The 21225-nt window shown below is 43.0% G+C and overlaps 1 protein-coding gene across 2 annotated transcripts; it reads left to right on the top strand.

Annotated features, from left to right (window-relative positions):
* Positions 1 to 651: 651 nt before the first annotated feature.
* Positions 652 to 19227, top strand: NFKBIL1 (NFKB inhibitor like 1). 2 transcript variants are annotated; one of them, XR_016280397.1, is made up of 6 exons: positions 652 to 714; positions 1804 to 2125; positions 3895 to 4007; positions 4101 to 4218; positions 12567 to 14219; positions 19149 to 19227. XR_016280397.1 is itself a non-coding variant. In XM_089514189.1 (5 exons), the coding sequence occupies exons 2-5, from the start codon at positions 1837 to 1839 to the stop codon at positions 13106 to 13108; spliced, it is 1062 nt and encodes a 353-aa protein (XP_089370315.1). In that variant the 5' UTR covers positions 652 to 714; positions 1804 to 1836; the 3' UTR covers positions 13109 to 14449. The 2 variants fall into 2 exon arrangements, 1 of the variants encoding a protein (XP_089370315.1); XM_089514189.1 differs by lacking the exon at positions 19149 to 19227 and having other exon boundaries at positions 12567 to 14449.
* The last annotated feature ends 1998 nt before the right edge of the window (positions 19228 to 21225 follow it).

Genomic DNA, 21225 nt, shown 5'->3' with positions numbered 1-21225 from the left:
AACATGGTGTTTTTGTTATTTGTGGTTTTCCCATATTCATGGGGTTTTTATGCCCCTAACCCTAGTGAATATGTAGGGACAAGTGTGTGTGTGTATGTGTATACACACAGACAGACAGACACAAACATATATACACATATATATATATATGTAGAGAGAGAGAGAGAACACAGTATTTGTAGTGTGTGTGTGTATACTACACACACACATACAGTATAGGATTTAAAGTGATGCCAAACTGCCTTATTTCTATGGAGTAGATGCACCCTTAAGTCTCAAAGGTGCTACAACATCGCTTTGCATAACAGATGTTCCAGACTAATATGGCTATGTCTCCGAATGTTTTAATTCAAGATAATTAGATAAACAATTGCCTTATTGTTTTTTTAAAGTGCATTTGTATATATTTCTACACAAAAATAAGTCCTGCTGAGTTCCATGAGGCTTATACTCCTTGCAACTAGGTTTGTAGCCCTGGTTATCAGCAGGTACTGGGACCCTTTCTCTCCCAGCTCAAGGTTTCCTGCTCGGACTCTAAAACCCAGAGCACCAAGTAGGGGCAGAGGCTATGGAAATGTCCACTCTGAACAACTATCCTGAAGCCACTTCCGCCCTTAGTTGGATGTTTCCGGTCCCCCATTGAAAATCCGCCGACCAACACGGAAGCGCGCCATTTTGATTGGAGAACCTTGGAGAGATGGAGAGTTCTTAAAGGTAAAGGTGAAGATGATGGGAAAGAAAAAGGAGCTGGGTTTGGGATGAAACATGGAAGAAAGGGGGATGGTGGAAAAGGGTCAGAAGAGGGAGGGTTTAAGGAGGAAGAAGGGGATGTTAATGAAAAGCAGAGTGGTTTGAGTGTTGGGGCTATGACTGGAGACCTGGGTTCGAATTCTGCGCAGCCATAGAAACCCATTAGCTGACCTTGGGCAGGTCACATTCTCTCAGCTTCAGGGGAAGGCAATGGCAAACCTCCTTTGGACATATCTTCCCAAGAAAACCCCACAACAACAAACAAGGGTGGTGTTGTGGTTTGAGTGTTGGACTATGACTCTGGAGACCATGGTTCAAATCCTGGCTCAGCCATGGAAACCCACTGGGTGACCTTGGGCAAGAAGTCACACTCTCTCAGCTTCCTCAGGGGAAGGCAATGGCAAACCTCCCCTGGACAAATCTTGCCAAGAAAGCCCCAAGATAGGGTCGCCTTACGGTGGCTATAAGTGTGAAACAACTTGGAAGATACACCTAGGATTAAGCAGGAGGGACGATTCCTAATTGGCAGAGCTAGGAAAGGTCTCCCAGAATCTCAACTCAGACTGTATCCACACTACAGAAATAATCCAGTTTGGCACCACTTTAGCTGCCACGGCTCAGTGGTATGGCATTCTGGGAATTGTAGTTTGATGAGACACCAGAGTTCTCTGACAGAAGACTAACTCCTGTTTCAAAGCTCCGCCTCACCTTATTACTGTTTTCAAAGAAGCGCATATTTGGGTTGAGAAGAGATGGGAGCAGAATAGTAGAGTTTGATAATGGCGTGTCTTACTGTACATCTCATAAACTAAGCACTGAAATTGTGTCAGAAACATAAGCAAAAATAAGTGTGTAGAGAGATTTTGTAGCACCTTTGTGACTAACTGAAAGAAAGAAGTTGGTAGCACGTATAAATAAGTGGTGTGTATTTCAGAGACGGGGGAAGAAAAGAGTATAAGGAGTATTGACAAAGTAGTGATGTTATGGTGGAAGAAGGCTGATCAGAATTTGTGGGGAGGAATTGACACTGATCCTTTATCATCTTTCCTCCAGCCCCTGTCTGTGAATACCCAGCCCTTTCAACGCATGCTCCCTCCCATGGCATCAAAGTCTCAACGCCGTCTGTGGCGCTATGTAGAATCTGGCCACCACCACAAGCTGCGCAGGCTCCTGCAGCGTCACAGGGAAACCCTGAACCTGGCTGAGACCTCGGGCCGCAAGAACCGAACTCCGCTGCACAGATCCTGCGCCCGAAAGGATCTCAAATCTGCTATCCTTTTGCTGAAGTATGGAGCAGACCCCAACCTTCTGGACCAAAATGGAGATACAGCTCTACATGTGGCGGCCCGGCGGGTTGCACGCAAGGGAGGCACTGGTAAGAGACAGATTATGAATCAGACCAACTCTTACTATTAAGCAGAATAGCCTGCTGATTTTGAGTATGATGAAAGAGGAGGAAATTATTAGCTGTTCAACTTATCCTAGAGTTGGAAGAGACTACAACAAGGGCCATGCAGGGAGATGCTATAAAAGCACTCCGGACAGAAGACCATCCAGCCTCTGTTTAAAACCCTCCAAAGAAGGAGACTCTATCACTCTCCGACAGAATGAGTTCCACTCTTAAATACCTCTCACTGTCATGAAGTTTTTTCTAATGTTTAGGTGGAATCCCTTCTTGCGGTATTTTAACTGCTAGAAATGAGTTGAGGTGCTTGTGGGTTATTCTGCAGAGGGGCCCAGATAATTTTGAGGCTTTGAATTGTATGCATCTTCATGTGGGAAGCGGAGAATTTTATTTGCTGGAGAATTTTATTTTAGGAAAAAAAGATACCATAGAATCATAGAATCATTCTATGGTATCTTTTTTTCTAACCAGGGTGCTGACAGAATAATGTTAGCAAGTCAGAAAATTAAAAAACAAAACAAAACTGTTTTGGCCATTTGTGCTTTGAAAGGGGCTGTGCAGTCAACACAGAGACACACTAACTGTCCAGTTTTGTCTAGAACTGGAGTTGTGTCGTAATTTGTGGTGGATGGAGGAGAATGGAATAAAAGCAGAAGGCAACTCTTCCCAACTCCCTGCCTGCCCCTACCCATTCACACACAAATCCATTGCTCATTGATTTCCCCTGCTGGAATTCTATCTATCTATCTATCTATCTATCTATCTATCTATCTATCTAATCTTTTATACCTTGCTTTTCTCCCAACACAGGGTCCAAAGCAGTTACAACATTTTAAAAGCACAATACAGTTTAAAAAGCTCTTGATACAAAAGTCAAAACACAATTAAACTAGGGCTGCTGCCACAGTGAAGAAATGAAGCAGTTTGCCACTACTTTAACTGCCATAGCTCAGTGCTGTGGAATTCTGGGATTTGTAGTTTGGTTGGGCACCAGAACCCTCTAACATGGACAGCTAATTATCACACAAAACTACAAATCTGAGAATTCCATAGCATTGAGCCATGGCTGTTAAAGTGCTGTCAAACTTTTACAGGTAGGTTCGTATAGGGAGATACCGTTTTTAAAACATGCTTTATATAGAGATATGGATGTACCTTTGTTTTTAAGCTACTTGGCTTGTCGAAGCAATTTGCAAAGGAGTCCTAGAAATGCCACTGTTGCATGCAGAGGTGGGAATTATATAGCCCTCCATATGTTGAACTACAGCTCCCAACATTTCTAACCATTGGCTATGCTGGCTAGGGCTGCTAGGAGTTTTTCTTTAGCAACTGGAGGGCCACAAAACTCCATCCCACTTTACTGCATGAGGCTTCTTTGGTCGAATGCCAGGCTAAAAGCCAAGTGCACTGTTTCTCCCACATCTTTATTCCTTGTAAGGGCCTGGCATCATCACATTCATTTACAACAGGCTGCAGCCGTGCTGCAAAATTATTGAAGTTTGACAACGCTTTAACTGCCATGGCTCAATGCTATTGAATTCTGGAATTTATAATTTGTTCTCTGACAGGGAAGGCTAAACATCTCACCTTAGAAACCCCAGCATTCCATAGCACTGAGCAGTTAAAGTGGTGTCAAGTCGCATTAATTCTGCAGTGTAGAAGCAGCCTTAGTTGTCTCCCTCATTTAGCTAATTAGTCACTAACTAACAGCATTGTTAATTTCATTGTTATTTTCCCAGTGTATGAAGACCTTTTTGTACCCTTGCGAAAATGTTGTCCTTCTGCCATGTGCATCCGGAACAGAGATGGAAAGACTCCAGGAGACCTCTTGGGACAAACAAAAGAGAAATGGGTAACAGTCATGGCTTGCCAGGGAAGGATTTTTACCAGGTAATTGGGTTTCAGATGTAGATTTGAATTCTTGATATCCCTTTATTCTCTGCAGTGTCCCCCAGAGGCCTTTGGAGAAGAAGAAGCAGAATGCAGTGCAGAGAGAGAATGGCAATGCAAACTTCTTGGTGAATGGGAAGATGAATATCAAGAGACCTTTTGGCAGTATGAAGGTGAAGTTTGGCATTTTTCTGGTGTCAAGATTTTCACTGTGAGTGGAGTGGGGCTTCTTGGGAAGGTTCAAGTTGGTTTGTGCTTTCTTTTGTTTTACTGGCTTCATTCCCAAACTTGTAACAGTAGTCTTAACACACAGAGGGATGCCAGATGCAACTTTCCTCCTCATTTTATTTCCGGGCATGATAGGTTAATTTCTGAAGTTTCAGATGCTCAAGTGATGGCACAACAGCAGGGGAGAATGCCATCCACTCCACCCCACCTTCACTTTACCTCCCAGACGGAAAAAATTCTGTGGTTTGACTCTTCCTGGCCTCCAGAAGAAGAATATAATATAATAATAATAAATATTTATTTCTAGCCCACCCAATCACGAAGAATCTGGCGCAAGTTACAATAGAGTTTTTTAAAAAATCAAACCCTAGGAACCCCCCCCCCCATTCCCAGTACTAAAACAGAATTAAACAGTAATAGTATAAAAACATTAAGGCCATTAAACAAAAAAAATAGGCAGAAAGTACTCTGGGCCCAAGCCATGTAAGAACAACTAGTGGCTAATGGCTGTGAGCGAAGGTTCATTTCAAATTTTGCCTTGGCCACTTATTTTGGCTGACCTTAGTGCCCCAATAATAATAATAATAATAATACTTACCCTGCTTTTTGTTAAAACAATCAAAGCGGCTTACAGTGTTAAAAATGATACAGCAATATATACAAAGTATCCCCCCCTTAAAATAGAATTAAACGATTTAGGATTAAAATTACATACATACTACATAAAACAATTAAAACAGTAACAGTGGTGAGGCTTTCTGCCTTCCTGTACATCCATGCCATTATTATTTATTATTATTAACCTTTATTTATAAAGCGCTGTAAATTTACACAGTGCTGTACATACAATCTTTTTAATTGGACGGTTCCCTGCCCTCAGGCTTACAATCTAAAAAGACATGACACAAAAGGAGAAGGGAGGGGTGGAGGGGAAGGGGCCTTTCTAGTACGATAATACATATAAAATACATAGCAATACAGGAAATGATTCAATAAAACAGACAACAAAGAAACATCAAATAGCAAGTGACAGTTATGCAATGCCTGGGAACGCTTCTCTGAACAGGATGGTCTTCAACTCCTTTTTGAAGCTGGTTAAAGAAGTGATGGCTCTTCCTTGTGGGGGAAGAAGGTTCCAGGAGTGAGGGGCAGCGGGTGAAAAGGGGCGAATCCGAGATGGGGCAGAGGAAATCCTGGGCTGGCACAGTAGACCTTGACTACCAGAACGGAGGGCCCTGGTGGGAAGGTGAGGAGAAAGAAGGTCTGATAAGTAAGGAGGGGCCAGCCCATGGAGGGCTTTAAACGTCAACAGCAGGAGCTTGTACTGAATGCAGAAAGGGAGTGGGAGCCAGTGAAGGGATGCCAACACAGGAGAGATGTGGTCAGAGCGGTGGGCGGATGTGATAATGCGTGCAGCTGAATGCTGGACAGAAATTAAGAGGACGGAGGTGAGAAAAAGGAAGCCCAGCCAGGAGGACGTTACAGTAATCAAGTCGTGAGAACACTAGGGCATGGACCAGGATCTTGGCAGTAGAGGCGGACAGATATGGTTGGATTTTGGCAATATTGTATAAAAAGAATCTACAAGCCTTGGCTGTGGTCTGGATCTGAGGGATACACGACAGAGAAGAGTCAAAGATAAAACCAAGACTGTGGGCTTGCTGGACTGGTTGAATAGAAATGTTGTCCACAGAGACAGAAAAGGAGTGTTGAAGGGTGGACTTAGGAGGAAAGACAAGAAGCTCCGTCTTGGACATGTTGAGCTTCAAACGCCGATGGCACATCCACTGCGAGGCACATCCACTGCGAGCATGGGCATGGCTTTACAGGCATAGGCTGCTGCCACACTGCAGAATTAATGTAGTTTGACACCACTTTAACTGCCATGGTTCCAATACTGAGACTTGTAGTTTATTGTGGCCATAGAACTGTCTGTCAGGGAAGGCTAAACATCTCACAGAACTTCAAATCCCAGAATTCCATACCATTGAGTCATGGCAGTTAGTGTCAGAATGCATTAATTCTGCAGTGTAGATGCAATTAATAATAATAATAATTTGTTTTGTTTATATACTGCTATTCCAAAGATCATAGCGGTGAACGGCAAGTAAGCTAATTAGCAAGTAAGCTAATTTGCCCCCAACAGTCTGGGTACTCATTTTAGCGACCTCGGAAGGATGCAAGCTTGAGTCGAGCTTGGGCCCTTTTGCTGGTCTTGAACTCGCAACCTTGTGGTTTTGAGTGAGTGGCTGCAGTATAGGCATTTAACCACTGCGCCACCAGGGCTCCTGCAATTTGCAACCCTGCAATTTGTTCATATGTTTGTCACAAAACTTTCTAAACCAGATGAGAGACGGGGAGAGGGTTTAGAGAGTAGAATAGATATCCTGTGGGCCTCCCTCCTCTTTCGTGGCCAAGAGGTTGGGCTATGGGGCTTTTTACTGTTGGTTTTGTTTTGTTGTATTGTATGTATTTTAATTTGTTTATATTTTATTTGTTGTAAGCCGCCCTGATCGAAGGAAGGGCGGCATATAAATAAAAATTTTATTATTATTATTATTAGAGGATGCGGGAGACAGACTGCCATGAGACAGAGGAATTGCCACCAACCAGTGTCCTATAGTTTATGTTTTAGAGAACTTTGTGTTGCTTCTCCAACTTGGAGATCTGTCTGCCATCGCAGATAGTATATTGTTACATCTGTGTTAAGCTTTGTTTATTTTCCTGTTTAGTTTTAAGTGCTTGGATTAGGTTGCGTTGTTTGTATTTTATTCACTGAGAGCCATTGGTGGTCTCGATTTTGGAATTTTTGGCTCATGGAATAGCTCACTGATCAATCTAGAAGCTTGCGAGGTTGTAATCTTCCCCTGCTTTTTGAAGAACGATGGTCTCTGCTCATTAAGTATCTCAATGATATTGGAGCAGAAGTGGATCTTCCTTTGTAACATGGCTCCGTTTGGATGGATATATTGGCAAGAAGGTGGTGTCTCTCTGCTCTGAGTCCATTCCTTTTTTACATCCCGTGTGACCTTGACTCTCTTGTTGGTTTTTAAATGCCTGCATTTTAGCTAGTTTTTGCCTGCATTTGTTTCTGTTTCTTGCCTTTTTTTGGGTTTCATTCATATTTCTGGCTTGTAACTTTTTTAAAATAAATTATTATTATTATTATTATTATTATTATTATTATTAGCTTTATTTATAAAGCGCCGTAAATGTACACTGCGCTGTACAAAACCAAGTAAAATCAGGAATATATAAAAAGCCTGCCTATGGCGTACAATCTAGAAGTTAAAACAACAAATTAACAACATTATAAGAAAACAAGTTAAAACAGCAAATATCCAATATTGAGTCAAGCATCAAAGCAACCAGTTCACAATCACAGACTCCCTGGGAACGCTTCCCTAAACAATATGGCCTTTAACTCAGCTTTAAAGCTGGTTGGAGACGTGTTGAGTCGTGCTTGTAAGGGGAGGAGGTTCCAGGAGTGGGGGGCAGCAAGCGAAAAGGGACGCATCCGGGCAGGGGCAGTGGAAATCCTGGGCTGGGACAGGAGACCTTGGCTACCAGAACGGAGGGAACGAGTGGGAATGTAGGGAGAAAGAAGTTCAGAGAGATAGGGAGGGGCCAGCCCATGCAGGGCTTTAAAAGTGAGCAGGAGAAGCTTGTACCAAATGCGGAAGGGAAAGGGGAGCCAGTGAAGGGATGACAACAGAGGGGAGACATGGTCATACCGGTGAGCGAGTGTGATAATACGAGCAGCTGAGTGCTGAACAGAAATCAGTGGGTGGAGGTGAGAGAGAGGAAGCCCTGCCAAGAGAAGGTTGCAGTAGTCAAGTCGCGAGACCACTAGGGCATGGACCAAAGTCTTTGCAGTAGAAGCAGAGAGATATGGACAGATTTTGGAAATAATTTAATTTTTTAATAATAATTTGTTTTATTTATATACCGCTATTCCAAAGATCATAGCAGTGAACAGCAAGTAAGCTAATTAGCAAGTAAGCTAATTTGCCCCCAACAATCTGGGTACTCATTTTAGCGACCTCGGAAGGATGCAAGCCTGAGTCGAGCTTGGGCCCTTTTGCTGGTCTTGAACTCGCAACCTTGTGGTTTCGAGTGAATGGCTGCAGTACAGGCATTTAACCATTGCGCCACCAGGGCTCATTTAAAGGGAGAGAGAGAGAGAGAGCAAAGTGTAGTGGTTTGAGTTTTGGGCTAGGAATCTGGAGACCAGGTTCGAATCCCTGCTCAGCCACAGAAACCCACTGGGTGACCTTGGGGAATTCACATTCTGTCAGAGGAAAGCAAGGGCAAACAAATCTTGCCAAGAAAATCCCATGATTTTCCTTAGGATCACCCTAAGTCTGAAATGCAACAGCAGCAATTCAGTGTTGTCTGGATTTTTGAAAACAAATGGTTATGATTTATTGACCTTTGAACACTATAGTCATTTCTAATTGCTTCAATATTTGTTTCCTTATTGTTCTGGAGTTGTTCAATTTGATATGAGAACATAAGAAGAGCTTTGGTAGATCAAAGGCTTGGTAAAGTTATTTTTGTAGAGAATAACTCCCAGGCTAGGGAATTATTGACGCTGTAGTCCAAGAATTAACTTTCATGCTCTAGATAAAGCAGATGCATATCTCATCCATCTTTCTGTCCATAAAGTGACAGAAATAAGTTGCTTGTGGAAGCTCAAAAGAAAAAACGGAGTGCAAGTGCACCCTCCCACTTGTACTCTCAAGCAACTGATGTACAGAGGCATTCTGTCTCTGATACTGGTATTATCCCTAGTGCTGGAGGCAATGAATGTTCATCATCTTTAGTAAGGGGAGACATGATATAACCCACCTCTGTGAATTTCTTCCAAACTCCTTGTAAGGCTGTCCACATTGACAGTCATAAATTCCCCAGTTTTGCTATGAACTGTGTGAAGAAAGACTTCCCTTTTTCTGTCCTGAATGTCCCAGCAGTCACCTTCAGTAGATGAGACTAGATTCTGATACAGTATTATGAGATAGGGAGAAAAACTTCCCCCATTCCACCCACCTCTGTGCATATTTGTAGACCTCTCTATCTTACTCACTCAGGTGTAAAGATAAATCATTGAGTACTAATGTCAGAATCATCCATGCCATTGTATTTCCAGTTCTATGTACGGTTTCACATCTGGGCAGTGATGAACTAACAGAAAGAGGATCAACTCATTTGAAATGTGGTCCTGGGAGAGAGTTCTGTGATAACATGAACTTCTAGAAAGACAGTTGAATGGCTTCTAGAGCAAATTAGGGCTGACTTCTCACTAGAAGCCAAAATGACTAATCCGAGACTGTGGTACTTTGGACATATTATCAGACAACCCTGCTTGACAAAGATGAAGGCAGCAGAAAAGATGGTATTACAGGCATATTGATTCAATCAAGGAAGTCATAGCCTTGAATTTACAAGATCTGAATAGGGCTGTTGATGATCTTGGCAGTCTTTCTTACATAGGATCAGAATAAGTTGAAGTGAACCTGTCAGCAAATAACAACAATTTTTTTCTTCTTCTATGTGAAACATATTCAAATGTTGTAAACTCTTGGTCATAAGGGAGTTGCTGCAACCATTTGATCACCCTTTTTTGCATGTTCAAGTTAATAATTGTATGGTGTCTTGTGAGCTGCTCTGGACATAAGCATGTGAGCTGATTCAAAATTGGTGAAATTACATCCTTTATCAGGAGCTTTTTCTGATGATCCTCGGCATCAACTTTATGGTTAACGCTATTGACCCAGCAATGCCTTCACCAGCCTGGAGAAATATTATTTCACAAGCTTAGATGGGGTGATTTGTTCAGACCTAGATCAGAATTCACCTGCAGAGTCATCCTAGGGAAGTTTTTATCAGCGTTATTCCTGAGTAATTGATGACGACAGCAGGAAAAGGAAGAAGAAAAAAGATGACAGTGATTTATTATAAGGTAGGATAGTGTGATGACAGAGAGAGTGAGAGAGCAAGTGAGCTGTGAACCAGGAAGTCCAGATTCATTTCTGAATCTCAAACTTGACTAGAGAGGCTTTGGCAATTTGCTCTTTCCGCCTTTAACCTATCTGCCAGCATTTTGAGATATAAAAAGCACACTAAACCCTTCAATTGCGTGATTCACTATACATCAGAAGAAAATCAGCCTGTTCTTTATAGATTATAGCAACGTCTTTGGTTGTGCAGATCATGAAAAAGTATGGATCACTCTGGAATAAATGGGTATGCCACAACATTTGATTCAAATTAAACAGCTAGGATGATAGCATTCCACTAATGTTTAATCTGTACTCAGGACAGAATATGGAGAAACAGAATCGATTCCATTTACCAAGAGGGTCAAGTAAGGCAGAATGCTATCATTTTAGCTGTTTAATTTGAATGCTGAATATATTGTATCTGGATTAGACTAGGAGGAAGAAAGTGTTAAAATTGGAGGAAGGAACACCCAACAGTTTAAGATATGCAGATCACACTATTATACTAGCAGTATGTATCAAAGACTTTGAATAAATATTGAAGAAATTCAAGATAGAAAGTTCAAAGGCAGGTTTATAATTAGACATTAAGAAAAAAAATATTTACCACAGATGATTTATATAGTTTTAAAGGAGACAATGAAGACATTGAAATAGTGAAAGATTGCCTATACTGTATTGTGGCTCAGTCATTAGTCAAAATGGAGACTGCAGCCCAGAAATATGAAAAAAACTAGGCCTTGGAAGGGCAGCTATGAAGGAACTAGACAAGAGCCTGAAGTGTAAAGATATAATAAATAAATAAATAATAAAACTTTTATTTTTATACCGCTTTTCTTACAGATCAAAGCAGTTCACAGTCATTAAAACTCTATGACCCATGTCATAGTGCAATATATCATACAAATCCAAAAATACAATCAAAGTTTAAAAACATATATAACAGCAATCGGGCATCAGATAACAAGCTATTCCAGTAGGGACTAATTTCTCTACAGCGAGTTGGGAGGGTATGCTACCCGGAAGAGATAAGTTTTCAATGCCTTCTTAAAGGCTTCCAATGTCGAACTGAGTCGAATCTCTTCCGGGAGCACGTTCCAATGGGTTGGAGCTATTGCTGAATAAGCTCTTTGGTATGTTGCTGCCAGTCTTACCTTTGGCCATTCAAGAACATATTTCCCCGTTGTTCTGAGGGTGCGGGGCGGATTATGTAGGGAAAGGCGCTCCCTCAAGTAGCTCGGGCCCAAGCCATGTAGGGCTTTATAGGTAACGACCAACACTTTGTATTGCGCCCGGAAGCTAATTGGCAGCCAGTGTAAAGATTTTAGTACAGGTGTTATATGGTCACTGAATATATCACTGAATACCAGGATGACATTGTGTCACTTCCTATTGCCATTTTGAGAGGGAATGTGGAAGAAAATGGAGGTCTTCTGGGGACTGTACACGGTTCTGTAGTAGGCTGGGATGGGGGGAATTATATGTTTCCATGCAGTTGTTGGGTTTTATGTGTGGCTATTGGGTGAAAACCGCTTGACAATCTTTAAAAAAATAAATAAATAAAGGGGTTGGGTAGCTTTGGGAGACTGAGAAAGGCTTCAAGGTCCACAGTGAGATCCAAGGATTACATGCAGCCCTATCCACCGTGTGCCCATCCCTGTTCTAAGTTAAGTACATCCCTTGCAAGAATCCCAACTTTGATCCCCAGTTAAAGGGCTGAGTGCCAGATAATGTGCAAGATTTTTACTGGAAAGTTATGTCCAACCAGAATAGCTGGACCAATGCAAGGCCAAGATGAAGTCTGAACCAGCAACCTATGGGTGCACAGCTTTGCTAACTGCTCATTACCTCTGAGTCATCCTACTACAATCGAGCAAGAAAGTTCTCAAAGGGCTTATGTTTATTTAAGTGATTAATTCTTTCAACTCAGTCATACTATAAATAAAACTATAATGCATTTAAAATAGATGACCGAAGGAAAAGAAATCACTAATGCAAGTACTTTTTAAAAAATTGTAACAGATGGTAAATATTAAAAGATAAAGACTAAATCCTTGTAATAGTATTTTCTCTCCTGATACCTGTTTTCAATGTGTTCTAACCTCATTTACAGTCTGCCCCAATGAAGGAGTTGTAAACCTTTCTTAAAACCTCTGAAAACTTTGTTTTTTTTACATATCTTTGTTTTACTTCCAGTGCCTTCAGTCTTTCCCTTCCTCTTTCCTACCGCTTGAGCATCGCACTCAAGCATCTGTTTTCACAATTCTGTCTTTTGTTTTGACCCTTTACAGATGATTCCTACACTACTGGTCCAGACCCGGAAACCTTTGAAGATTGGGCTGATCGCATATTTCAGGAATACAGGAAAAAACGCAGGAAAGAAGAGGAACAACATCGCCAAAGGCCCAAAATGGAACCTTCAAAGCCTTCCCTGCAGTCACAACGTCTTCTGGAGGAGGAGCATCGGCTGTACGAAAAGCGTGCCCGAGCCAAAGAGGAAGAACTGAAGGAGGCCAAGAGGCAACTCTACGAGGAAGGCTGCAGCCGGGTCTTCTCCAGTCACAGTTCTCAGTCTTTGCATTATGCGGACATTCCCTGGCCATGCCCATCTGGGACACCTGAGGAGATGGCTGCTGTGGTGCTCCACAGAGTAGACCCTGCTGACAGAGCAGCTTACCGGCGTTTCCTTCGGCGCCAGCAGGCTCTCTGGCATCCAGACAAGTTTCTCCAACGCTGCGGCACCCGCTTAGCCGAAAAGGATCGGCGTCGAATCTTGAACACTGTTACGGCATTGTCTCAAGCATTCAACCAGCTTGCAGAAGCAGCCAAATAGCTGCATCAAATGTTGTTGTTCAAGAGTATAGAGCTGTGTTTTATAGTCCTCAAATGACATTCAGGGTTTTGACTTTTACAAAAAATTGAAAGAAAAAGATTTCCTTATTATTTATTATAATATTTATTAATTGCTTGTTTGACTACTGGAGCACAAAAGTGATACTGCAGTAAAATCTATCCACCTTTATTTTGTAGTTTACAACTTCTTAATATGTATAGAGAGGTAAAAAAAAATAGAGTGGTGCAGGGCCTTGGACTAACAAAGAGTTTTTTGTGAGTTACAGGATGTCAAGGGAACTGGAGCCCTGAGTTATGAGAAGGTGTATCCATTCCAGTTAAGATTTTTGGGCCCAAAGATGTGATCTAGCAAAGGAAGACTCCTAGTCTTCATGTGGTGTCATTGAGCATGATATCTTAAGCATAGTGTATGCCATTCAAATGAATCTAACAATGGAAGAAATGTACTTTTCAAGGCAGTGCTCTTACTCTGGGATGTTTTCTCCTTGTTCTGAGGACCAGAGAAAAAGGTTCAGGCCCCAAGACCCAGACCTAGGCCCTGAGAATTAGGATAGCCTAAATCCAGCGTTTTGTCTCCAAATTGTCTACCCTCAAGGGAGCTGTCAGACAGCAAATAATAGAAATTAAAGGTGTGTGTATGTTCTTTTGTGGTTTGGCTTTGCTAGTTGCAAAGTATGGGTTAGTCCTCAGTCCTAAAGCAGCAGGATTTGTCTAAGGCAGCAACAGCGTTGTTTCCAGAAAGCAAATCAGTTCCTGATTTGAAATTCAAATGAGTTCTTGATTTGAAATTCAAATCTTCCTTCAGTGGTTATAAAGGTCCAAATTTCTTGGGAATTAACCTGTGCTAACCTTCCTAGAAATCTGTGGTACCTGACTAAGCCCTTGCCGCAACTGGGAATCCTCACTAAGACAATCTTGTGGACCACCTTCCCCATCATTATTCACATCTCAGAACTAGGCCTTTGTTCTGAGATATCCAGAATCTTTCAGCCTGTCAACATCATTATTAATGGAAATTTGCTGGGTTTTAAAGAACTAGGCTTCCCTTTCCATCACTATGAAGCTTTCAGCTACACCCCTGCTTCTTGGAGGTAAGTAAAATTTATCTCCAACCCAGAGCTTGAAAATTCATACAATACAATAAAATAAACATATCCATCTTTCATTCTAATTTCTTCATTATTTTTTGTGCCAAAATGATGAAATGTGGAATGTTTGCATTCCAGGCTCCAGTCATTCTTTTCCAATCTATTTTACAATCAATTTTGAAAATGCCTAAAATGTTTTCAAGTTTTGGGAGAAATAAAATGATTTCTTTTGATTTCTGTCATGTATCCCTCAGATCCAGACCACAGCCAAGGCTTGTAGATTCTTTTTGTACAATATTGCCAAAATCCAACCATATCTCTCTGCCTCTACTGCCAAGATCTTGGTCCATGCCCTAGTGGTCTCACGACTTGATTACTGTAACGTCCTCCTGGCTTAGGGTTGCCATAATTCTGGACCTCCAAACTGGGACAAATGTAGGACAAAAGTAGGACAAAATTTTCAAATGTAGGACACATTTTTAAAAATGGAGGACACGCAAAAATACTGATGCTTTTTTTAAAAAATGTTAATATAAATGCATGTTTCTTAGGCATGATCAAAATGGAGGACATTTTGGCATTGTTCCTAGACAGATGGCAGAAATGTACTTCCCTTTCTGGCTAACCTCCCCCCTCCCATTCCAAACAGCATATTTGGGCATTGAAGAGGAGGAAGAGTGGAAAAGGCAGAGGAGGAGGAAGAGGAGAAGAAGAAGAGGAGGAGGAGAAGAAGAGATGGAGAAGAAGAGGAGAAAGAAGATGAAGAAGAGGAGGAAAAGGAGGAAGAAGGAAGAGGAAGAAGGGGAGGAAGAAGGGGAGGAAGAAGGGGAGGAGGAGAAGAAGAGATGGAGAAGAAGAGAAGGAGAAAGAAGATGAAGAAGAGGAGGAAAGGGAGGAAGAAGGAAGAGGAAGAAGGGGAGGAAGAGGAGGAGGAGAAGAAGAGATGGAGAAGAAGAGGAGGAGGAAGAAGATGAAGAAGAGGAGGAAAAGGAGGAAGAGGAAGAAGGGGAGGAAGAAGAGGAGGAGGAGGAGGAGGAGAGGAGGAATAAGAAGAGGAGGAAAAAGATGAAGAAGAAGGGGAGGAAGAGGAGGAGAAAGAAGAAGAAGAGGAGGAGGAAGAAGGGGAGGAAGAAAAGGAGGCAGAAGAAGAGGAGGAGGAGAAAGAGGAAAGGCTCTTTCCTCTGCCTGGCTGCCTCCATCACCAACAGAGGAAGCCAGGCAAGGGAATGGGGCCTCGCTGAAGCCAAGCCCCAAACCCCTGCCTGGCTGCCTCCGTCACCGTTTTGCCCCCACCCCCGGGATTTCCCCCCACCCCCAGAGATGGAGGCAGCCAGGCAGAGGTTTGGGGCTTGGCTTCAGCCGTCCTCCAAGCCCCAGCCAAGCCTGGAGGACTCCGCGATCGCGGAGGAGCCCACAGGGCATGGCTGGGGCTTGGAAGACAGACGTCCTCCAAGCCCCAGCCAAGCCTGCAGGACTCGCTGGGGGGGGAGTCCTGGGGGTGGGGCCAAACCGGGGCGGGACCGTGCAGACCCGCCCCAAATCGGGAAAGTCCCGCCCCCAGGCGGGATATGGGAAGCCTATCCTGGCTGGGCTTCCTCTTTCTCACCTCCGTCCTTTAATCTCTGTGCAGCATTCAGCTGCACGCATTATCACTTCCACCCACCGCTCTGACCACATCTCTCCTGTGTTGGCATCCCTTCACTGGCTCCCCCTCCCTTTCCGCATTCAGTATAAGCTCCTGCTGTCGACATTTAAAGCCCTCCATGGACTGGCCCCTCCTTACTTATCAGACCTTATTTCTCCTCACCTTCCCACTAGGGCCCTCCGTTCTGGAAGTCAAGGTCTGCTGTCCCAGCCCAGGATTTCCTCTGCCCCATCTCGGATTCGCCCCTTCTCACTCGCTGCCCCTCACTCCTGGAACCTTCTTCCCCCACAAGCAAGAGCCATCACTTCTTTAACCAGCTTCAAAACGGGGTTGAAAACCATCCTGTTCAGAGAAGCCTTCCCAGGCATTGCATAATTGTCGCTTGCTATTTGGTGTTCTTTTGTTATCTGTTTATCAAACCATTTCCTGTATTGCTATGTACTGTATATGCATTATCCTACTTGAGAGTATGTATTTTCCCTGGAAAATGTTTAACCATCCATTATGAAGCCAAGCTCTCCCTCCAGTCCATCTGCCTTGGTCCAGGCCTTGGAGGTACAGAGGAACTGCTGGACCTCTTACCCTTCCCCCCACCACTCCCTTCTCCTTCTGTGTCGTGTCTTTTTAGATTGTAAGCCCGAGGGCAGGGAACTATCTAACTAAAAAGATTGCATGTACAGCGCTGTGTAAATTTACAGCGCTTCATAAATAAATAAATAAATAATAATAATAATAATAATAATAATAATAATAATAATTTTGCCACGCGAAAACGGTGGAAATCATGTGGTCCTCCAGATGTCAGATTATTGTTCCCAGCATTCCTTACCATTTGTTATTCTGACTAGGGATACTGGGAATTGCAGTCCAATAACATCTGGAGAGCCACATCATTCTCACATGGTTTGACGAGAGATTAGAGCTCTGACAGAATTTTAAATGCCACTCCCTATGTATTGGGTTACACTGAAAACTGGAGAGGGTTCCTGTCCTTTTAATGGGAGTGGAGAAGAGGGAATTTTGGTAGGTGTTGCTTATCGCCGAACCAGGTAAGAAGCAACAGTTGCTAAAATTTCCTTTTCTACACAACCATAAAAAGGACAGGAGCCCACTCCAGTTTTTAGTCTGGCAACCCAACTCCCCAAACAACAAATCCCAGGATTTTGTAGGATTTTGCCATGGCCATTATAGTGGAATCACAGCATTATAGCAGTGTAGTGTGAAAGGGCCCTTGACAGCCTCTAGACAGATTGAGCTATGACTCAGTTAAAAAACAACAACTTTTCTATCCTCCAATACAGATACATATTTGAGGTTTGTTCTGCAGTTTTGCATTAGCTTTTTAAAAAGTTTAATAACCAAAGCAAGCCAAGATTGTCAGGAAGTGAAACCCTCATATTTGCATAGAAATTGCAGATGTGGAAAATACACAAATGGAACATGCAAACGTGTAATTCCTCAACAAACAATTCAGAAATGGTGGCTTTTTTTAAAAAAACACCTCTTAACTAAGCTTTCCCCAACCTTGTGCTCTACAGATGTGATGAGTACAATTCCCATCATCATGCCGGCTGTGGATGAAGAGAGTTTTGTTGTTACGTGCCTCCCAGTCATTTCTGACTTATGGCAACCCTAAGGTGTATTCCGGGCCTAAGAAAACCCTATGATGTTCATGGGGTTGCCCTAACTCAACAAGGTACTTGAAGGCAAGAGGAAGGGATGGAATCTTGCCCTTCCCAGAAGGCTCAGGCAAAATTGGAGATTATCATACAGGACAGGGTCAGGAATGGATTGCTCTCCCGTTCTTATTCCATCTGTGGCTGCAATCGCACAAAAGCCTTTCATACATGTAACGCTGATCCTATCATGATCCTGTCATTGAATTGGAATTTTATTAACATGAACTCGCATTAATGTAAAATGCCAGGACAATTCCACTTCAATGACGGGACAATGACACGATCAGCGCAATGTCATATGAAAGTCTTTCACATGATCACTGTCACTTGCACTTTCCAGATGGGACAGTGTCCGGATCACACAGGAAATATGGTACAAGGACGAGACAAGGATGTCCTTTTCCTGTCTGATAATCTCCATTGTCCCCTAGCTTGTGTGTTGCTTGGCCAAATGTGTCACAGTGTTCACCTGAAAAGCGTTGGAGGGTATGCAAGACCAGGATTCCATAGGACGCTGTCATGGTGGTGATAGTGGAATCATAGTCCTATAATTGCGATACCACTCCTTACTATCTGGGAGGGCATATTTGTGTGAGGTAGGATCAGGGGCATTACTAAGGGGTGGAAGGAGTGTGGGACATTTTGGATGACAACTGGGGGTGGGGTGCCCATCTCAACCCCCCTGCCACCTCCTCACCACTTGCCAGGGCACCTCTACAAAAGAGGGGAGGATGCCAGCATTGCAAAGTGTTGCCCTGCTCTCCCTTCTCTCCCGCTTTCTTACCTTTCTGGGCAAGGTGACCAGACATCCACCTGGATATTTCAACTTTCTATCCAGGAGGCATTCCAAAACATCCTCTATTTTGAAGATGGCTAAGAAGCCCATTGAGTCAAACCACCTCTGCTTTTTCCCTTCCATAAATGTGTCTCCTTGACAGCCTGTCCTTGCTGCAAATACAGGAATAGGAAGGATCCTTTTAGAGTTCTTTTTTCCTAAGAGCAGCAGCAGACAAAACTTGCACTCAACACTCAGGGCAAGTTTGTTTCTTGGAGGGGAAAAGGACAGCAAACAATTTAGACAATAGGCTGCTTGAGGACACAATGCAAATGCTGAAAGGGTTCCCCCCCTTAATTTCAGCACCATGCACAAACGAAAAGAATAATTTAAATGTAGATTCAGTCAAGGGTTCGTTGCTGGTAAAGTACAATTTTAAGCATTTGCTCTATAAGTAGAAGCCACTGAAGCCGCAGTACAATTTAATGAATTTTCAATGGGGCATAAGCTTACGTAGTTTCCCCCTTACACAGGGGGGGTGGGTGGGTCTGGAACGGATCCCCCGTGTAAGGGAAGGGCAGACTGTATATGTAACAGTGCTGTAAATAAACCATATGAAATGCATTTATATTTATATTAGTGTTTTTATATTTTATTTTATTTTGTAATGTCTTCCATTTTTTGGGTCTGGTTGCGTGAGCAGTCCACTGCTGCCACTGCCACCCCAGACTGAGCGACACCAACCGTAGTGATGCCACTAGGGAGGATCTTTTTGTGTGAAGGAGGTTGAAGAAAACTTTTCGGGGGCCTCATTTCTTTTTCTTTCCCTACAGCCACCGTGGCAGTGGTCCTGTCCTCCTCCTTAGAGCGTGAATACATCCTCATCCCTGAGCCCCAGACCTTCTCAAATGCATATTGCCACTGCCGCCAACATGGCACCACACTGGCTACGTTCCGAGATGAGACAGATTTGGAGCTTGCTGCCTCCCTGTGCTTCAATTGCTCTGTCTGGATTGGACTCTACCGTCAAGTCCTCTCTTGGGTCTGGATTAATAGCGACCCGTACAAGTTTCAGAAGTGGAGCCCCGGAACCAAAAGCTCATACAATTGTGCGGTTATGAAAAATGGCTTGTGGTATCAAGAGAACTGCCTTCAGAAAAATCCTTTTGTGTGTTACAAAGGTGAGGATTGTGTTTGCATCCATGCACACAGTCAGGGTGACCAGGTGTCATAACCACAAAGGAGGACAAGTTACCCTAAAATGTAGGACACTAAAAAAACATGTAGAGCATTCCAAAAGAAAAGCTAAAAACATTAATATAATTATAAATTCATGCTTCTTTGCCATGCTTGACACAGATGACATTTTGGATTTTCTCCAGGACAAAAGGTTGAAATGTAGGAAATGTCTTGGACAAGGAGGACATCTGGTCACCCTTTCACACAATGAATATGTCGTAACTGGACAATCAATCACACTCCCTTATAGAAGTACTCAGTAAAGTGACTGATGTGCCATGGCCCGATGGGCAGTGGTCACCCATGCACATTGGGATTCTCAGTGCATATCTAGACATTGGCTAGGAAATGCCTGATGTGCCTCAGAACTGTGTGATGCACATTGGAGCACTCTTACTGGTGTCCAGATGCACATTTTCACTAACAGAGTTCTAGTACTGCAGCCATTCACAGCCACAAGGTTGTGAGCTCAAATCCAGTGATTTCTTTTGAAGGGTACGGATATTTTTAACATGAAAAATATGTATCTCTATGGAGATTCTCACACACAAATGGGATAGGGATGGGATCGCTCTCTAGTCCTTATCCGGCCATTAACCCATCCGTGACTGCAATAGTGCTAAAGGCTTTCAAATCGTAGTACCTAACTATTAACCTGTCATTAAAGCAACATTGCAATAACATGAACTTCTGTTAATGCAAAATGCAGGCCAATGTCTCTTTAATGATGGGTTAATGATGGGATCTGTGCAACGTCATCTGAAAGTCTTTTGTGCAATCGTGGTCAATCACACTTTCCCGACAGGTTAATGATGGGATCTGCGCAACGTCGTCTGAAAGTCCTTCCCGCGATCGCACGGGAAGGACGGGATAGGAATGGGACAAGGATGGGATAACCCCTGTGTGATAATCCTCAAAGTTTTTATGGGTTATGGCTAATTGAGTGCTGTCCTGTCTTTTTAATACTTATTATAGAAGCATATTAGAGTTTGTTTGTAGCCTCAGAAGAAGGTTCCCCCCCCCATTGAGACTGAAATGTGTTAGGCATTTTAAAAATACTGAATAAACAGTTGGCCATCCAGAGCACATGGAGCTTGTCTCCTCACTGTTTTCTACACTACTGAGTCAGCCTGATGATGTAAAACCAAAAAAGCAAGAATTGCCTTGAGTGTTGACCTGGCTTGTGCAGAGTCTATCTAGACAGTGCCTTTTTGTGTGTGTGAGTGTCCACCTTCTGGAGAATTCACATGAACTTTTAGAGCCAGCGTGACAAAATAGTAAATTTCTTCTCATTTTCAATGACATCCTTTCAAACATTTTACACAGCTGGGAGATTCATTCTGACCTTGGAGTAAGTTATGGGTGGCAGCAGTGAACATGCCGGTCGGCTCAGTGGGACACGTTTCAAACAGCTACCCGGCATCACAAAAGAGGGTTCCAGATCTTCCAGGGAGATCCAGAGCAAAGGATGATGGATTTTGGTTGATATTAAGAAGGCTTAGAGGATGGCAATGGCAAACATCTCTGAACAAATCTTGCCAAGAAACCCCTTAGGGTCAGAAATGACTTGAAGGCACGCAACAACATCAGCCCTAGTTCTGGTGCTGAGCAGGCTGGATGCTGTCTGGTCTGTTTGCACCAGAACTGGGGCTTGGGCCATGCATCATCTGG

The sequence above is a fragment of the Sceloporus occidentalis genome, unplaced genomic scaffold (genome assembly GCF_023333645.1).
Source record: "Sceloporus occidentalis isolate IW3139 unplaced genomic scaffold, rSceOcc1.0.p SCAF_1, whole genome shotgun sequence".
NCBI classification, from domain to species: domain Eukaryota; kingdom Metazoa; phylum Chordata; class Lepidosauria; order Squamata; family Phrynosomatidae; genus Sceloporus; species Sceloporus occidentalis.
Note: the sequence above shows the minus strand (reverse complement) of the source record. Positions and strands in the feature narration are given on the sequence as shown.